We start from the raw sequence: 19,753 nt of genomic DNA on the forward strand, positions 1-19,753 counted from the left end.
CACTGATTAAAGAGGAAGGAAGGAAGGAAGGAAGGAAGGAAGGAAGGAAGGAAGGAAGGAAGGAAGGAAGGAAGGAAGGAAGGAAGGAAAGATTCATGGTGCAAAGGAAATTACACCTGTTGAATTGAACTGCAGTCTACAAAAGCTTGTGCCGTATTAAATGTCTTCATCTGGGAGATGGTACAAGAGGTTTGTATGCATGTTTGTTTGTTTACATAATACTGTATCAGGAGCTTTCACCAAAAATTCAGTGTGCAGAATTATGGGGGAGCAGTTTTCACTCAGCCCTGGTGAAATGCCCAGCTCCATTTGTCCGGTTCCAGATTCGTCTGTGCATTTCTTATACACATTCAAAACAACCTCCATAAACTTTGATTGCATCGATAAACAAAGCATTGTGGCTTTGCTGAAAATACATCCTCAGATCAAGGGTGGCTTTGTTTTCCCCAGTTCACGCCAGAGATAAAAGGCAGGTGCTCTGCCAATGAGATACAGAAGCCCTCCCTCTGTAGGGGACCAGTTTGAATTTTTGCATGGCAATAATCTGTGCCTGCTCCATGGACCACCATCCATTAAGGAGCATCTTCTCCTGCACTTGATATTTTGAGAGCAAGGTCATTTAAGGCAGGGGAGAAGACCTCACAGCTTCTCTATTTTGACACATATGGCTTGGGGAAATAGAGCCAGCCTTTGCCATCTATAATCTTCAGTGCTCTTCCACTACAATTTTTCTGAGGACATGAATCCAGCAAAGCCCAAGCCTTCACAGGTTCAAAGACTTTTACTGTCTATTCTCAAGCTGTTCTTCCGCCAACAGCCTGGCAGAAATGGCACTCCAGATTTCTTGAAGTCCATCGAGGCATTCCGCGGGCTTCAGATCATCAAGTATACAAAGCCTGAAACACATCTGATGTATCAGCAACCAGTGTTCTAGGAAGTCCAATGCTTCCTGGTGTGCTTAGGTGTCCTGTTTACATTGCACTTTCATGGGAATGGTCAAGGAAACTTGGAAAAGAAACCATTGGTGGCTCCACATCTTCTCCTTGCAAATACAGAAGGGCGATTTCATCTAGTCCAGAGAGCAAGCTGTAATCCTGGACAAAGTGAAAGTATTCAATCAGTCTCATTTCCTATCACGGACAAGAGCTATGCATAAGCCAGGCTTCCACAGAATCTCAGCAAAGCTGTATTGACGGAAGAATCTGCATTTCCTAAGGATCTCAGCTTTAATTTAAAAACAAAACAAAAACAAAGGGCATTTCTACTTTTGAAGGTTGCAATGATATACGAGGCAGGGGGCGGGTACTGACTAATGAAACCCCAAAGCCCCAGGGGCTGCTGAAGAAGACTCTCAGGGGCAAAGGTGGGACTTCAGTGTCCCCTACAGCCTACTGCCAAGGCTGGGTTCTGCAAGTTTGCAACAGTAGCTGGCTGTGCCAAGTACAGATTGCCTGGTGCTTTGTGACACCATGTATTCACTTTCTCTCCTGCCCTCAATCCCTAGAGTTATTTTGCAACTTCATTAGTGTGATCTGGGCTTAGAAAAAAATAACAACAGTGAGGCAATGTGTGTATGTTTCATTTAATTAAAGGATACAATTTTTTGCATTTTTTTTCTAACTAAGTTTTTAAGCTCTGTCTAAAGTTGTTTTTTAAACTGTTGCAACCAAGCATGGGAATTTAGATACAGTGGTACCTTGGGTTAAGAACTCAATTCGTTCCGGAGGTCTGTTCTTAACCTGAAACTGTTCTTAACCTGAAGTACCACTTTAGCTAATGGGGCCTCCCATGCTGCCGCCGCACTGCCACAGCACGATTTCTGTTCTCACCCTGAAGCAAAGTTCTTAATCCGAGGTACTATTTCTGGGTTAGTGGAGTCTGTAACCTGAAGCGTATGTAACCTGAAGCATCTGTAACCCAAGGTACCATTATTGTAGTAGTAGTAGTAGTAGTAGTAATAATAATAATAATAATAATAATAATAATACAGTCATACCTCGGGTTACAGACGCTTCAGGTTGTGTTTTTTTGGGTTACGGACGTGCCGAAACCCAGAAGTACCGGAACGGGTTTCTTCCGGGTTTCAACGGTTGCGCATGCGCAGAAGCACTAATTCACACTTTGCACATGCACAGAAGCGCAACCCGCGCATGCAGACGTGGTGATGCGGGTTGCAAACGTGCCTCCCGCACAGATCACATTCGCAACCCGAGCATCCACTGTAATAAAGAATTACGTTCTCCTTTAAATGATGCAAACTGGAACTGAGTTTCTCCCACATTCCTACTCCCAAGTAACAACAACAACAACTTATTATTTATGCCCCACCCATCTGGCTGGTTTTATGACTGAAAGCTTCATTCTCTTTCCTTTCTGCCTGTCATCCGTAATACTTAAGGACCACACACACAAAAACTGGCAAAGCAACCAATCCTCTTGCAGTCTACCTGCCACCCTTTTCACCAACCCAATAGAATTACCTGCTGCCTTTGGGGCCTGTGAGTTTGGAAAAAACGCATCAGTTCACTATTTTGCTGGACTTTTGCAAAATAATTTGAAACTTGACTTGATGAGTTTGTTCCCTAGGAAAAGAATAAGAGGATAGTCATAGTCCCCTGGTTTGGATACAGCTTTTGCATAGACATTATGCTTAGAAGAGATCCCAGCAAAACATGTCAACGAAAGAACATACGTGTATCAAGAAGACTATCTCCGGAACTAAGAGCAATTTAATACATGGGTTCCTAGCAGAGTCGCAGTGTATCCTATTTTAGGAGAATAGCTGGTTTAAATGCACATTTTACATCTGACTTCCTCTAGTAATGCTTTCTTTTGAAAGGTTTAATATAATTTGCTTTGTCAACTTTGCTGTGTTAAATGTTCGTTCTGTACTTGATTTACTTTGCAATGTTTTATTTTGAAATCTTTAAGCTACTATTTTAAGTTTCCTGTTAATTATGCTGCTTTGAATGTATATTTTATGTTTGACTTCCTTCAGCAGTGTTTTATTCCAGAGGGTTTCATTTGATGCTTTAATGTCTTGTAAACTGCTTTCAGATTTCTTAAAAATATAAAGCAATATAGAAATGAAAGGAATAATAATAAAAACAACTTCGGTCCACTAATTTTAATGGGTTTGATCTGAGTAGAAGTTACCATATTTTTCGCCCTATAGGATGCACTTTTCCCACGCCAAAAATGAAGGGGAAATGTGTGTGCGTCCTATGGGGCGAATGCAGGCTTTCGCTGAAGCCTGGAGAGCGAGAAGCGTCGGTGCGCACCGAACCCTCTTGCTCTCCAGACTTCAGAAAGCTATCCACAAGCCTTGGGAGCCCGCGGGAGTGCCTGCCGGGCTCACAAGGCTTGCGGGCAGCAGCCTGCAGCCTGAAGCTCGGGGCGCGCTCCGGAGGGCGTCCTGTGCTTCGCGCAGATGTCCGCAAGCCTTGCGAGCCCGGCGTGAGTTCCCGCAGGCTCGCAAGGCTTGTGGACGGCAGCCTGCAGCCCGAAGCATGAGGCACGCTCCGGAGCACACCCCGGGCTTTAGGCAGATATCGGGCAGCCCCACAAGCTCGGGGGACAGCGGGGAGGCGCTCCGCCATCCTGCTATTCCCCGACCTGGTTTGGAGGCTGGCGGTGGGGAGAAGCAAGCTTCTCCCCACCGCCAGCCCTACAAGCTCAGGGGACAGCGGGGCAATCCGCTGCCCGACGGAGGCTAGGGAGGCTGTCCCTGAAGGCAGAAGAGGGAGACGGAGCACTCCGTCTCCCTCTTCTAGCTTGGGGATGGCTGTGCAAAGCCTTTGCAGGGCAGCGGAGTGTGCTGCCCCATGGAGGCTAGAGAGGCTGTCCTTGAAGGTCCCCTTTTGCTGATCCCGAAGCCCACAGCGAGGGGGGGGGAAATCAAAATTTTTTCCTTGATTTCCCACCCAAAAAACCAGGTGCATCCTATGAACCGGTGCGCCCTATGGGGTGAAAAATATGGTAGTTAGCTACCATCCACTATTTCCAAATTTGTATCTATGCACATGATTTACCGACACCAATTTTATGCCAGTTGGCACTCTCTTTTGTAGTACAATCATACCTTGGAAGTCGAACGGAATCCGTTCCAGAAGTCCGTTCGACTTCCAAAATGTTTGGAAACCAAAGTGCAGCTTCTGATTGGCTGCAGGAAGCTCCTGCAGCCAATCAGAAGCTGTGGAAGCCCTGTCGGACGTTCAGCTTCCAAAAATAGTTCGCAAACCGGAACAGTCACTTCTGGGTTTGCGGCGTTCGGGAGCAGAAAGGTTCGAGAACTAAGCTGTTCGAAAACCAAGGTACGACTGTACCACAAATCCTTTTTTTAAAAAAAGTGTGGAAAGCCTCTGGCAGTTGGCAAAACTCTCTCTTCTGATAGGAGAAAGGATACGAGTGAGCAGAAGGGGAAAGACCTGGAAAGAAAAAGACCCTACACCCACTCCAAAACCCATCATAAAATCAAGCTACATTTCTGTTTGAGACCAAAGCACTTACTTGCTCCCATGGGTTGGCTCCCATTTGTATCAGGCACTTGATGCCACTCAGGATCTGATCCTTACAGAGGTTCAGAAGCTTCCAGGTCTCAGCCGAGAGATGGCGGCTGTCCGAGTCCATCGTGAGTGTGCAGTGAGCCAAACCCGCGCACTGTATTGGCGTTAAGCCTGTTTAAAGAGGAGCAGAAGGAGCATTAGACACTGCGGGCCAAACCAGACGTGTGCTTAGCATGTAGCATGCGTTTTGCTCTTTATTCGATAATTACAGGCATGTGCAAACCCAATTCACAGTGTGGAAAACAACAGAGTGGAGGCTCGTATCGTCACTTTCTCACTGTGGTTGGAACAGAGATCCCATCTCGTTCCCTGTGTGCTACTGGGAGACTGAGGGAGGGAATATCATTGGGGGGGGGGAGGGAATAGTTGCATCCCCCCCATCACACACACTGCCTTCCCAGTAAACATTGAGCCCCCCCCATGTCTGCAGTTAATTAAGGAAAAGCAAGATATGTGGTTGATTTCAATCAGCCTTTCTCAACCTGTGGGTCCCCAGATGTTGTTGAACTACAACTCCCATCACCCCTAGCTAGCAAGGCCAGAGCTGAAGGATGATGGGAGTTGTGGTCCAACAACATCTGGGGACCCACAGGTTGAGAACCGCTGTAATAGGTGCATGCCTTGATTGACAGATTGTATCCTAAGAGGCAGGAAGAGAGTTCCCTATCCTCTCCAAACTTCTGCACATACCCTGATTGTCAGTTGCGTCTACTTCAACGTGGATGCCAACTTCCTGACAGCTTTTCAAGACCTGCCATGGAAAAAGAGTCAAGGCTACTTTAAATATCCTGACTTCAGGCCACAGTAAGAGTGGGCCAAACAGCTGCAAAAGGATAGGCATGGACACATCTCTCAAGTGTTGGTTTCTCTCCATTTCTCATTTTTCTAATCTTAAATTTAGGTTGCATTTCTGCAGAAAGTTGCGATTTTTTATAATAATAAAAAATGTACAAATTCACCAGTATTTAGTGCAAAGCTCTCATAATAAACACATTTTTGTATGCAGTTTTGACATATATACATGTTTATTTCTGCAAGCAGTTTTCCCAGATACCATACATTTCTAACAATATTTTTATTAATATATGCATTTATGCACACTTTACTTTCACACACAGACAATTTTGTACACAGTCCTTGGCTGGAGAACTTCATTGCAAAATTCAGAGTGTTGGTAATTTTGAAGCATGGCTATGCTTTAGTCTGCATATTGTTTCAGGAAGTACAGTTTAGGTAGGTTTGGGTTTAAAGGTGACCTGGATTAAATTTCTCCCCCATCCCTACCTCAAATTAATAGACATATAACCCAGCCAGGGGGGTGCGGGTGGTGCTGCGGGTTAAACCACAGAGCCTTGCTGATCAGAAGGTTGGCGGTTCGAATCCCCGCGATGGGGTGAGCTCCCGTTGCTCGGTCCCTGCTCCTGCCCACCTAGCAGTTCGAAAGCACGTCAAAGTGCAAGTAGATAAATAGGCACCACTCCAGCAGAAAGGTAAATGGCATTTCGGTGCGCTGCTCTGGTTTGCCAGAAGCAGCTTAGTCATGCTGGCCACACGACCCGGAAGCTGTACGCTGGCTCCCTCGGCCAATAAAGCGAGATGAGCACCACAACCCCAGAGTCGGCCACAACTGGACCTAATGGTCAGGGGTCCCTTCACCTTTACCTTTAACCCAGCCAGGCCACACTTTCAAACTCTACTTACTTCCAAGACTCTCAGATAACCCTTCTCAGCACAGAGGTGCAAGGGAGTCTTCTCTGAGCTGTCCCTCGCGTTTACATCAGCCCCCAGAGACAGCAGGTCGCTGGCAATCAGATGGTGGTTCTTTTGAGCTGCTATGTGCAACGCAGTCTTTGAAGGATTAAAAAAAAAAGATGGGGAAGGAGAGATAGAAATTTTGAGCTATTCACAAATGAGAGTGGCACCTTGTCACTGTGTTGTTAATATCGCAACTGCTGCAATTTAGCAAGCAATAATCTTTACATCCATTCAAAGGAAAGAGAACATGTGCCCCCCCTGCTCTTCTAGGATGCTGCTTGTTATGTACTGAGTTGAATAAGATCCAAAAGGTCTGATTGGTCCTAGAACTATAGGATTTAGAATGCAGCAGTCTAATTGGTCCTAGAACAATGCAGCAGTATGATTGGTCTGCAGGAGCCACCCAATCCAGCTCCAGATGGAAGTGAATCCACAACCTGATTGGCTTACAGGAGAATTCCGGAATTAGTCAATCACCTGCAGCCCATTGTGTAAATAATGTATATAAAGCAGATACTTTGGGGGAGCTTTCATTCCTCCTCCCACTATGAGCTGAATAAAGAGCATGAAATCCACTCTCGACTGAGTATATTTCACTGCTAGACTACAATTCCCATCCCATCTCCTGATCACTGGCCACGCTGGCTGGGGCTGACTGGAGTTGAAGTCCTAGCATATTTAGACAGCCACAGATTCCTCCTCTCTGCTTGAGGCTGTATGAGGTTTCCTACCACTAGTAGAGGAATAAGTGCAAGAGCAGTTTCAAAAGCTGGCTTTCAGTTAACGTGAATTAGCGTTAGGGAGCATGACCTAGAATAAAGTAAGATCCGCCATTCCATTTCCCCTTATAGGCTCCCTCCCCTTGCACCTTAAGACACTTATCATTCACAGACAAGTGAAAACACTCTTATTCTGTTGACCTTTTGGGGATTAGTGGACAAATGGTTTCTGCGTTTTTTAAAAAATGCAGCTTGCAACTTTTCAATAATCCCCCCCTTTTTGCTCTATTTCATGTGGTCCATTTCTATAAAATTACCAACAGCTGCCCTGCAAACAGCCTTCTGCTAAAAAGCAGCTCGTACCTGTTTTGCTGCGTTCTTCCCATCAAGTCTGTTGAGATGTGCAAACCTCCTTGCCAGCGCATATGCCAGCGCCCTTTTCCCCTGAGAAACAGCATTGTGAAGAAGCCTGGGCAGAAGGGGAAAGAAAAAGAGAGGCGTTTTGGTTTGGTTTCAGAAATGCCACAGGTGGTTCCAGACCCTCCAAGTGTCCCTATTTTCCAAGGACTGTCCTGGATATACAGAAGCTGTTCTGGTTTCTGATTTGATCCTGGAATGTCCCTCTTTTCCTTAGGACATCCCTATTTTCATCAAAGAAATGTTGGAGGATATGGAGTTATGCAACCCCAGAGCCAAGGAGACAAGTAACTATGCAACCTTTGGAATAATAATAATAATAATAATAATTTATTATTTATACCCCGCCCATCTGGCTGAGTTTCCCCAGCCACTCTGGGCGGCTCCCAATCAGTGTTAAAAACAGTACAGCATTACATATTAAAAACTTCCCTGAACAGGGCTGCCTTAAGATGTTTTCTGAATGTCAGGTAATTCTTTATCTCTTTGACATCTGATGGGAGGGCGTTCCACAGGGCGGGCGCCACTACCGAGAAGGCCCTCTGTCTGGTTCCCTGTAGCCTCACTTCTCGCAATGACGGAACCGCCAGAAGGCCCTCGGCACTGGATCTCAGTGTCCAGGCTGAACGATGGGGGTGGAGACGCTCCTTCAGGTATACAGGACCGAGGCCGTTTAGGGCTTTAAAGGTCAGCACCAACACTTTGAATCGTGCTCGGAAACGTACTGGGAGCCAGTGCAGATCTCTCAGAACCGGTGTTATGTGGTCCCGGCGGCCACTCCCAGTCACCAGTCTAGCTGCCGCATTCTGGATTAATTGCAGTTTCCGGGTCACCTTCAAAGGTAGCCCCACGTAGAGCGCGTTGCAGTAGTCCAAGCGTGAGATAACTAGAGCATGCACCACTCTGGCGAGGCAGTCCGCGGGGAGGTAGGGTCTTAGCCTGCGTACCAGGTGGAGCTGGTAGACAGCTGCCCTGGACACAGAGTTAACCTGCGCCTCCATGGACAGCTGTGAGTCCAAAATGACTCCCAGGCTGCGCACCTGGTCCTTCAGGGGCACAGTTACCCCATTCAGGACCAGGGAATCCTCCACACCTGCCCGCCTCCTGTCCCCCAAAAACAGTACTTCTGTCTTGTCAGGATTCAACCTCAATCTGTTGGCCGCCATCCAACCTCCAACCGCCTCCAGGCACTCACACAGGACCTTCACCGCCTTCACTGGTTCTGATTTAAAGGAGAGGTAGAGCTGGGTGTCATCTGCATACTGATGAACACCCAGTCCAAACCCCCTGATGATCTCTCCCAGCGGCTTCATATAGATATTAAAAAGCATGGGGGAGAGGACAGAACCCTGAGGCACCCCACAAGTGAGAGCCCAGGGGTCTGAACACTCACCCCCCACCACCACTTTCTGGACACGGCCCAGGAGGAAGGAGCGGAACCACTGTATGACAGTGCCCCCAGCTCCCAGCCCCTCTAGACGGTCCAGAAGGATGTTATGGTCGATGGTGTCAAAGGCCGCTGAGAGATCCAGCAGAACTAGGAAACAGCTCTCACCTTTGTCCCTAGCCCGCCGGAGATCATCAACCAGCGCAACCAAGGCAGTTTCAGTCCCATGGTGAGGCCTGAATCCCGATTGGAAGGGATCCAAATGGTCCGTTTCCTCCAGGCGTGCTTGGAGTTGTTCAGCAACCACCCGCTCAATCACCTTGCCCAAGAATGGCAGATTTGAGACTGGGCGATAGTTGGCCAAATTGGCCGGGTCTAAAGATGTTTTTTTAAGAAGCGGTTTAATGACCGCCTCTTTCAGCGGGTCTGGGAAGGCTCCCTCACAGAGGGAAGCATTCACCACCCCGCAGAGCCCATCGCCCAGCGCTTCCCGGCTCGCTTTTATCAGCCAGGATGGGCAAGGATCAAGGAGACAGGTGGTCGGTTTCACTCGTCCAAGCAGCCTGTCCACATCCTCGGAGGTAACAGATTGGAATTGATCCCATATAACAGGACCAGACAGAACTCTAGCACTCTCCCGCCCTGGCCCTGCTCCCACGGTGGAGTCTACCTCCTTCTGAATCTGAGCGATTTTATCTGCAAAAAACTTTGCAAAAGCATTGCAGGAGATCTTGGGGTCCCTACCAGGCCCCGGTGGTACAGGTGGTTCCGATAAACTGCGAACCACCTGAAAAAGTCTCCTGCTGCTGTTTTCTGCAGATGCAATGGAGGCGGCGAAGAAGGCCCTCTTCGCCGTCGCCATTGCCACTTGGTAGGCTCGACGTTGAGCTCTAACCCGTGTCCGGTCTGATTCAGAATGAGTTTTCCGCCACCGGCGCTCTAGCCGTCTCGACGATTGTTTCATCACCCTCAGCTCCGGGGAAAACCACGGGGCTGTCCGGGCTCCATGCAATCGGAGAGGGCGCTTCGGAGCCAGACAGTCAATTGCCCTGGTTAACTCCGCATTCCAGCGGGCCACCAGGGAATCAGCTGAAAGGCCATCAACTTGGGATAAAGCATCCCCTACCACTCTCTGGAAGCCGATTGGATCCATTAAGTGGCGGGGGCGGACCAGCCGAATCGGTCCCACCTCCCTGCGGAGGGGAAGGGTTGCGGAGAAGTCCAGTTGCACCAGGAAGTGATCTGACCATGGCACTGGAAGACATCCGAAGGCAGCTGTATAGGAATTTTTTTTTAATGTTTAATGTTTTATTATGTTTTTATATACAGTGGTACCTCGGGTTACATACGCTTTAGGTTACAGACTCTGCTAACCCAGAAATAGTACCTCATGTTAAGAACTTTGCTTCAGGATAAGAACAGAAATTGTGCTCCGGTGGTGCGGCAGCAGCAGGAGGCCCCATTAGCTAAAGTGGTGCTTCAGGTTAAGAACGGACCTCCGGAACGAATTAAGTACTTAACCTGAGGTACCACTGTATGTTGGAAGCTGCCGAGAGTGGCTGAGGCAACACTGTCATATAAGCGGGGCATAAATAATAAAGTTGTTGTTGTTGCTGTTGTTGAATAAGATGCCCTATTTTCATCAGAGAAATGTTGGGGAGTATGTGGTTTTGCAAAACAGAGAGAAACAGCAAGGGCGGAGAGGCTTGAAATCAAATGAGAGCTTCTGCTGCTGGGCAAATGTCAAAAGGATATTTTCACATGCTCATAGGAAGTTGCCTCCCACTGAGATGCTGGGGATTGAACCTAGAACCTTCTGCATGCAAAGCAGATGCTCTTCCACTAAGCTATGGCTCTTCCCCAGATACGATCCCCACCCCTACTATTTGCAAATTTAACAAAAGGTAACATAGGAAGCGGCTTTATGCCGAGTCAGGCCACTGGTCAATCTAGTTCAATACTGTCTACACTGACTGGCAACATCTCTCAAGGAGTGCAGATGAGAAAACTCCTTCCTCCGCATGGAGATTAAAGTTGTGGGGAACTGGATTTAAGACTAGCAAAACATGAAACCAAAATGGGGGGGGGGGAACCCCCACCCCATCCCCAGATATCTATCCAAGCCCCAATACTTTCTTCCTTGGAGGTTATTAAGACAGAGGTTGGTTTGGTCATCTGTCAAGGATGCTTTAGTTGAGATTCCTGCATTGCAGGGGGTCGGACTAGATGACCCTCAGGGTCACTCCCAACTCTACAATTCTATGATTCTGTGATACATAGAATCATAGATTCTATGGTATGCTGGTTCAAAGTTATTCAGTTTCAAAATAAAGGTTACGGCTTCGCTTTGACTCAGCTCTGAAAGGGAAAAGGGATTTCCCTTTATTTTAGATCTAAGATTTAGAAGCAAATATTTGAAATAGAAACATACACAGTTCTAATGAAATGGCTCATAAAATGTTGCTTTGTTTTGTTCCGGTTCCAGTGAATAGGCCCTCTGAGTTCTCTGGAAGTCTCCTCCCAGTTCCCTTATCAGTGACCTGATGCTGCAGGATAACCTCCCCATTCAGATTTATGGCCATCATGTTTGAAAATAAGGAAGGAAAGAAAATGGATGACAGAGAAGCACCATCGGCTTCTGCCACTCTAAGAACAATGATAATGACATATTGGTAAGTTGGCAATAAGAGGAATAGTAAAGCTAGTGGCTGTGAGGATAAGCGGAAGGCTTAATCCCCGACACATCTATAATATGGGGATAATAATAGAGAGTCACTGCCAATCAGTGTAGACAACGCTGAGCTAGATGGACCTATGGACTTAGAAGTTTCCTATGATATACCCGGGACACGGGTGGCACTGTGGGTTAAACCACAGAGCCTAGGACTTGCCGGTCAGAAGGTCGGCGGTTCAAATCCCTGCAACGGGGTGAGCTCCCGTTGCTCGTCCCAGCTCCTGCCAACCTAGCAGTTCAAAAGCACGTCAAAGTGCAAGTAGATAAATAGGTACCGCTCCAGCGGGAAGGTAAACGGCGCTGCTCTGGTTCGCCAGAAGCGGCTTAGTCATGCTGGCCACATGACCCAGAAGCTGTACGCTGGCTCCCTCAGCCAATAAAGCGAGATGAGCGCCGCAACCCCAGAGTCGGCCACGACTGGACTTAATGGTCAGGGGTCCCTTTACCTTTACCTTTACTATGATATATACATAAGAGAGCCATTGTCCTCCAGATCCAGGATCCCTTCCTTGGATGGTTTAAAACTTGAGTTTTTAAGCCACAGCATTTACTAAAATTCATTACCAAATTCTTCCCTTCCCTTTCTCCCTAGTTATTGGTATTTGGCTTCAAGTTTGTTGGGGCAGGGAACTGCCCCCTCCTCACTTTTGTTTTGCATATGTTACTCTGAGCATTGCAAAAAGTAAACATAGACTCACAGTAGCTCTCAGGATACATCTGTGAACCGCAATGAAATGAAACAAAGGCCACGGGGGAAAGGTAGCAAGAATCATGGGGCGTATAATCATTCCATCACCCAAGTTACAAAGGGTTTTGTTAAAAGATGTTTTAACTTTTTAAAGTATTGTCACCAGAAGGAGGAGGAGTATCAGGAAGAGTGGATTAAATTTAATGATTATTTAGTTAAATATGTTAAGTTAAATTAACTGAAAATAGCTTGCAGATACTAAATTGGTTTAGGATTTTATTTATGTTAAGTGATGAATTAATATGTTTAATTTCATAAAGTTAAGATTTAAGGATGTTAATGTTTAAGTTAAATTTTATAAGAATTATGATTTGGGAAACCATTAAAAGGATATGCAATGAAATTCAACCAAGGGGGAGCGGGGAAGTCACTTAACAAAGTTAATAAGTGTAATTTTCAATAAGACTATGATTTATGTTTGTCTTATGTGTTTGTTTGTGAAAACCAATAACTTTAAAAAATAATAATAATAATAAAGTATTGTCAGGTACAAAACCAAACCACTGACCAACCTGTTCCCATTTCTATCTGGCATGAGCAACTTGTCCACCGAGATGCCCCTGAGCCGACTCTCCTCGCGGCAGAGCTGGAATTGGAAGAAAGAAATGGCAGGAGCCTCCTGCCCCATGGAAGACCACGCACTTGCCTTCAGACATCCCCTGCCATGCAAGGCAGCAATGTCCTCTTCCCAAGTCTCTGGCAAAGCCTGCCCCAGTGGGTCGTGGCAGTGAGGCCTAATCTCCTTGGCAAAGCCTTGGGAACTCTCCCCAGGATGTTCAACAGACCCATTCCCCAGCCAGCATCTTTCTTCCACGCAGGTATTCTGGAACGTGTCGATAAGATCCAGACGTTGTTGCGTCTTTCTGCAATCAAATCCATAGGAAATCTCAGCACGTGGGTGAGGCAATGCGCCTGAAGCAGACAACGGCTGAAATCCGACAGGCTCCCAGCTGCTTCCCAGCCAGTTGCCATCTGGTTGTGAGTTGCCATTGGTTTCCCACCAGGGAGGCTGAAATCCCTGCGTCGCACCATGTGGGAACTGCGTAGGCAACTGAGGCTCTAGCCTGGAGTGGCTCTTGTTCAGGTCTTCCTGAAGTACTTCGACTAGGATGTCCAAGTCCTCCGTGCTTTTTAAGGCTGTCTGAGCCTGACAGCAGTTCTTTAAAAAGAAGAGAAAGAAATGAATGTGTGAGGTCTGCGGTCTGATTTGCTTGGGAAATGCTGGCTACAGAAGAGAAAAAGTGTCCCACATACTTGCTTGTCATGCCTTTCTGAGCGAGCTCTTTTTTTCCCTGTACAGGAAAAAAGAAATATATAAATATCTGTAGGTATTCACTTACCAAAACAATTAAAGCAAGGGTTTTTGCATGTAGGGTTGCCCCATACATACACACACAAGGTTTTCCCCCCCCTTTTTTTTACCTGCTCTTCCTGAAGACCTTTTGGTATTTGCTTTTGCAGGTGTTTCCTATGGAAAGAAAAAAAATGTATTTGGGAAATTATCAACCTTGATTAAATAGATCAGCCTCAACCTAGTGCCCTCCAGAAGCTTTGGACTATAACTCCCATCAGTCCCGGCCAGCACAGTTGTAGACAGCCTGGGGTGTCTCATTGACTGGGGCAAAAGCTGAAAAAAATGGCAGTGACACAAGCAGGTGATCTCAAGGTGATCCCTTCTACAAATCAAGCTTCAGTTGTAGCCAACTTTTCTGTTCGAGAGAAGTAGCCCAGAAAGTCACACTTTTAGTGTGCGACTCTTAGTGGAAGGATAAATATCAATACTGAACACAAAGTTTGATTCCCTGACCACCATACCAGCAGTACTAGAAAAGTGAACTAGGGTGTTTTCAGACAGGGTCATAATTGGTAAATGAGTTTTGACATTAAGTGTTGTATAAATTAACTTAAAGTTAATACTACAAAAACAGCAACAAGCAATAATTTAGCAAAATGAGCAAGAGCGTAAGGGAAATATTACTGGCATGGAATCCTATCAGAGGTGATACCATCAGGAAGAAATAGGAATAAAAGGGTAGGAATTAGTCACCTTTTAGGAAAAATTATTACTGTATAGCATTTGGGGCACTTTTAGTGGAGAATGTGGTTGATTATTTGCAAGTATGGAAGAGTGGGAGACAGACAGGAATGACCTAGAGATGCAACAGAACCCAAGGGGAAATTCTCTTGTGCAGACACCACTGAGATGAGCAGGGACTGTAGGCCTTTCCTCCAATGATGCTTGTGCAGGAGATCTCCCCTTTGCGCTGTGTCTGCAGCTCCTAATGCTCTTTATTAAGCACTCTTGACAATGTAGTGCTTGACAAAGGGCTTATATATAACGTGACAGCAGAGGAAGCCATATAAAGGAAATGCTGCCTTAGCACGTGTACCCCCAGAAGATTGCTGTAGCCTGTGGGAAAACATCTCCTGCAAGTTGCAAAGATCTGCTCCTGCCAACCTAGCACTTCAACAGCACATCAAAGTGCAAGTAGATAAATAGGTACCGCTCCAGCGGGAAGGTAAATGACGTTTCTGTGCGCTGCTCTGGTTCGCCAGAAGCGGCTTAGTCATGCTGGCCACATGACCCAGAAGCTGTACGCCGGCTCCCTCGGCCATGAGCATCGCAACCCCAGAGTCATCCACGACTGAACCTAATGGTCAGGGGTCCCTTTACCTTTACCCCTGTTCTATGGAATGGCAAGAGGGACCCCACTATCTGCACTTTCCAGAAACAACTGAAAACGTTTTCTTTGTTCTAAGTGGCTAAATAAATGAGTCTTTGCCACGAGTGTCTATTTTGTACAGACAGCACCGATTTGCATGGGGGGGGTTCCATTCCTGGCCCCCACGTGCGTTGGCAGAGCACACATTATGTTGGCACACATAAGCCTGTTCTGCTCCTACACCTGCCTCTTCCAGGCCCCAAAGGACCCACGCGTCGGAGGTCATGCATCAACTGCACATACCTAAAATGGTCTCCACCTGCACAGGATTGTTTTAGTTTTATTTTAAAGGTACCCGCTGTTTTTAATAAATAAATGACAATGATGAAAGGAAATGGGGCAGGAAGAACATGGAGTTAATTAATGGAAGGAAGTGTGAATCTCCATCTTGGGAATCATAATAATTTGGGTTGGACACTTAGCTTAGCAAAACAAGGGAAGGGGCAAGGGGCATCTCACAGTGGGAACAGCCCGATCTTCATTATCCTCGTGCTCAGGAAATGGGGTGAGTATCTTACCCTGACGTCACTGGACTCTGTCCCTTTGGAGAGACGGATTTTTCTCAGCAGTTCACACACTGGCATTTTTACCCTCACGCCCACATACTGCTTCTGAGGGGCACCCACAGTCAATGCCGAACCTGGAAAAATCAATCAATCAAAAGGTGGTGACATGCATTTACAGAGGGCCTGCTCCATGCTTCTCAGCTGGTGTTCCCAAAGCAGTATATAAACACCACTGGATAAACCAATATTTTTTTAAAAAAATAATAATCAAAATTTAAATAATTAAAAAATGTTTTTTTTAAAAAAGCAACAACAACCCAGAACATAAACAATGGCACCTGATGTTCTGTGAAGCTGGGAATCTTTAGCAGAGTTCTTTTCCTCCTTGCTAAAGTACAATTCCTAGGATGCTTTGGATGGTAAAAGGGGCATGAAAGCAATTCAGGTTTTTCAGTATAGAGAAAACCTCAGTGTTGCCCAGCTATGCCCTTTGGCAGGTAATGCAATCATTTCTACTCTTGTGTGCTTGTTCGGAGGAAAGTTTTGTTTAGGAGCTGTGTATTTCAGCATACTGGCCCTGCAATATGCTTTTATTTCTTTCACCTGAGTGGTTGATTGAAATACTTTTGCTACCATAGTGGATTCCACCAACCTTTGCATATTCACTGACAACAGGAAATTCCTTGAAGTCCTGCCAGTTTCAAAATGCTTGGCACTCAAAAGGCCTCCCATGAATAATGATAAGCATCTTATTAATCAAGTCTTCCTATCACTACCATCAACACTTCTAGGAACTGGTCATGGAGAACAATGTTTGGGCCCAGAGCCTGCCTGGAAAACAGAGCACATTGCAATCCCAGTTTGGGGATGGGCAAATCTGTCAATGTTGGTTTCTCATTTTCTCCCAATCTTAAGTTCAGTTCTCCACATTTTCACATCAGTTTGCCTTTAAAAAAAAGTTTTAATGAAAATTCATCACTATTTTCAGGTGCATATCTCTTAATACACACTTTTTATACCATAATCTTGCCCCAAATACACATTTTTGCAAATCAATGTTTCCTAATAGAACACATTCCTGAATTTTATCCTCACCAACTGATGTATTTTTATGCCCCCAGTACCCTAGAATATCCATTTCCGTACATATTACCTGGCTGGAGAAACGCACTGCAAAAATTGGGAAAGTGCAGATTTTGAAGAATGCCTGTGCTTCAGTGTAGGTATTGCTTAGGAAAGTGTAAATTAGGTAAGTCAGCCTTGAAATGTGAACTAAATGGAATCTCTCTCCCTCATTCCTATCCTAGGATCTGGGACCAAGCTCTGTTGACCTTGCGGTGGAGGTTCTGAGGTTTCTCTCAGCAAAGATGCATGAGGTTCAGGTGCAACTTTCCTCTCAAGATGTCTCAATTGCAATATTAAGGGTTTCTTTGGATGTTTGGGTCCTCATTTCCCAGTTATTAGCTGCACTTGACTGTATGGGATTCAATTCTTGTTATAGCCTTGAAAGGCTCAGCAAATCAGTAAATTTGGAAGTGACACCAAAAGTCATCCAGTGACAACTGAAGTGAAAATGTTTTATGAAGAGAGGTAGCATATTGGTCAGGAGCCTGGGCTGGGAGTTCTTTCAAACTTCACCTCCGCTATCTAGCTCTCTACAAGACATATGCACACCACAGAATTAAACTGATTTAACTTCTATATCTTCATATTAGAGTGCTAGGAATTTTAGCTGCAGAGAACTAGGAATATCTAACAGAGCATTCTCAGTCCCTCACGTCAAACTACAGTTCTCAGGATTCTTTGAGGGAATCCACAATGGTTAAAGTGGTATAAAACAGATATACGTTTGAAAATGTAGAAACATCCTAGGTGTCTGTAAGCAAGCTACTCATTCCCACTCTCATGTCCTCTGCTGGAAATATGAGCTACCAAGGCTGACCAAACCTTTCCAGAGGGTTGGAAATAATACTGATACAGCGCATCTGAAGTGCTTTGAACACTGGGCTTACATAACGTATTAGGATAATGGTGCTTTCACAATCAAAATCCACTTTGAGCCTCTTTCCTGTCATTCGTGACGCATGTGGACACCATTAACATGGGGCAGAATGCAAAACAAAGTCGCAGTAAATTTGCTCGCGCCATCCATCTAATGCAGAATGCAGATGTACACAGTTCACTTCTGTGTTCTTCCAAAAACACTGCAGGAAATCCCCTTCACAGTGCGGGCCAATAGAGATTGCAACACACTTATATAGGAAGCTGCCTCACACTCCATAAAACCATCGGCCTGCACCTTTTGCATGCACACTAGGTGCCCTACCCCTAAGCCACGGCCCTTCCCTTATATACCAAGGACACTTCCTATATACAGTGGACGCTCAGGTTGCGAATGTGATCCGTGTGGGATGCACGCTCGCAACCCGCAGTGTTTGCAACCCACAGCAGTGTGTCTACACATGCGCAAAGCACGATTTAGCATTTCTGCGCATGCGCGACCGCCGAAACCTGGAAGTAACCTGTTCCGGTACTTCTGGGTTTAAGTGGGTCCGTAACCAAAAAAAATGCAACCTGAAGTGTCTGTAGGTCACTATCCTCAGGGAATTTCTCTTGCACACTAACATATATCGCAAGAAGCAGGTCAGAAATCAATCTGTTTTCTTGCCTGATGAAATGACCGCAAATCATGTTGCACGACAGTATTCAATTATGCACAGAAAGGTTTCATCTTACCTCTCCTGGCAGGCAGCTCCTGAACCTTAGCTGGAGATGTATTCCAGGTAGTGGATTCCACACTGCTGAGTTCAGTTAATCCAGAGGCTGGTAAAGACGGGCTCTGTTGAAAATAGCTTTTGGGACTGGCTGTTTCCCCTGGCATAGGAGACCCGTGGTCCTCTGCATAGCCATAACCTTCCTTGGCACAGATATCTGGGCTGGCTGTCAATGGCTGGGTATCCGATTGAAATACTTTCACCAGTGCTTCCATCCTGCAGAAAGAAGATTACATTCCCTCAATGAGGCTCACTTTCCTACTCATTGCGAAGGGTGCATGATTCCGCATGTCAGCGCCATCACTGTGCAAACTAGACTCCCACTTACTTAGAGGAATTCTGGGAGGCGACCAAGCTTAGGTTGTCTGTTCCCCTATGGTAGAAGCTGGTGGAAGCAGCATCCTCTGACTTTCTTTGCTCATGAAAGCAAGAGGGAAAATGTTTACAGGATTAAATCAATCTGGGTTGTAACCTGTCAGGTTCTGGAAGCCGTTTCTGGGTGTTTCAAAGCTGGTTCCCTGCCTACTTTTAAAAAAAGAAAAAGAAAAAGAAAATTTATACCCAGGTAACTCTGGATAGACGTCAGTTGTCAGTAAGAAACCGCACCCTGTTTCCCAATTAAGCTGTAGAAGCAGCTGACTGACAGATAACGTAGGTGGTGAAAGGCAGAAAAACAATGCAAAAAACATAATTGGCAGCGGCAGGTAGCTAATATTAAACAGCTGCACAGAATGATCCTGTTAGCAGATTGCAAGGGGAAGCAAACATCTTGCACTCTGTTATACAACTCGTTCATCCCAGACTGAAACCTCGCAGTCTAAGGTACTGCTCACACCTCACGGTTTGCTCAAGGTCCTCAAAAACTACGTGCTCTGACTGCTTCCCCTCCACACACCTTGTTCCCACTAGAGGAGAACAACCTTCCCATTCAAAAGCACAGAGAGATTCACAGCTATCAGGAGTCCCCTATGGTTACCATGGTAACTATTCAGTCACTACTGCCTCAAGGGAAGGAACTAGGCCTCAAGCCTGTCTTCTGTTTAATAAAACATTCTGCCTACAATTCCAGTTGTGTGTTGTGTGAATATAGGAAGGTGCCTTAAACTACCAGGCAACTGGTCATTGCCCGCACCAGTGGTAGTAACCCAGTGGTCCTGTGCCAGTCAGTGGGCAGGGATGATGGGAGGCGAAGGTCCCAACGTGGTCCTGAATCTCTCCCCCTTTTAATGTGCCCCCTCCCCCACATTCCTTGGATTTTTTATTTTTATTTTTTAAAAAAAGGCCAGGATTGCATTTGCACTTAGGACACAGCTGAGGGCCAGCAGCAGGGAACAAGTGTGCAGGCTGAACCCCAGAACACTTTTTCCCCATTGTATCGGGATGAAGGACCACACATATCTACTATTTGGGTCCCTGAAGCACAGA

At 46.0% G+C, this 19,753-nt stretch overlaps 1 protein-coding gene across 3 annotated transcripts; it reads right to left on the bottom strand.

Moving 5' to 3' along the window:
- Nucleotides 1-70: 70 nt before the first annotated feature.
- On the bottom strand, nucleotides 71-19,517 carry LOC309357590 (uncharacterized protein). 3 transcript variants are annotated; one of them, XM_081889861.1, is made up of 12 exons: nucleotides 19,461-19,517; nucleotides 18,291-18,544; nucleotides 15,567-15,688; nucleotides 13,748-13,793; nucleotides 13,580-13,617; nucleotides 12,838-13,484; nucleotides 7,403-7,508; nucleotides 6,267-6,413; nucleotides 5,256-5,316; nucleotides 4,510-4,676; nucleotides 2,481-2,582; nucleotides 71-1,094 (listed from the first exon to the last, which is right to left on the bottom strand). In XM_081889861.1, the coding sequence occupies exons 2-12, from the start codon at nucleotides 18,541-18,543 to the stop codon at nucleotides 972-974; spliced, it is 1,812 nt and encodes a 603-aa protein (XP_081745987.1). In that variant the 5' UTR covers nucleotide 18,544; nucleotides 19,461-19,517; the 3' UTR covers nucleotides 71-971. The 3 variants fall into 3 exon arrangements, with proteins under 3 accessions (XP_081745987.1, XP_081745986.1, XP_081745985.1); XM_081889860.1 differs by lacking the exon at nucleotides 19,461-19,517 and adding an exon at nucleotides 18,657-18,866; XM_081889859.1 differs by lacking the exons at nucleotides 2,481-2,582; nucleotides 19,461-19,517.
- Nucleotides 19,518-19,753: the final 236 nt, after the last annotated feature.

This window comes from Podarcis melisellensis (assembly GCF_964234715.1).
Source record: "Podarcis melisellensis genome assembly, chromosome: 15".
In the NCBI taxonomy this organism is placed as follows: Eukaryota; Metazoa; Chordata; class Lepidosauria; order Squamata; family Lacertidae; genus Podarcis; species Podarcis melisellensis.

Excerpts from the sequence above, each read along its gene's own strand:
- LOC309357590 (XM_081889861.1), bottom strand. The coding sequence starts at position 18,543 with ATGGAAGCACTGGTGAAAGTATTTCAATCGGATACCCAGCCATTGACA. Across the intron at positions 13,794-15,566 it reads CAGAGTCCAGTGACGTCAGG|GAAACACCTGCAAAAGCAAA; the intron begins GTAAGATACTCA and ends TTCTTTCCATAG. Across the intron at positions 13,485-13,579 it reads CAGAAAGGCATGACAAGCAA|AACTGCTGTCAGGCTCAGAC; the intron begins GTATGTGGGACA and ends TTCTTTTTAAAG.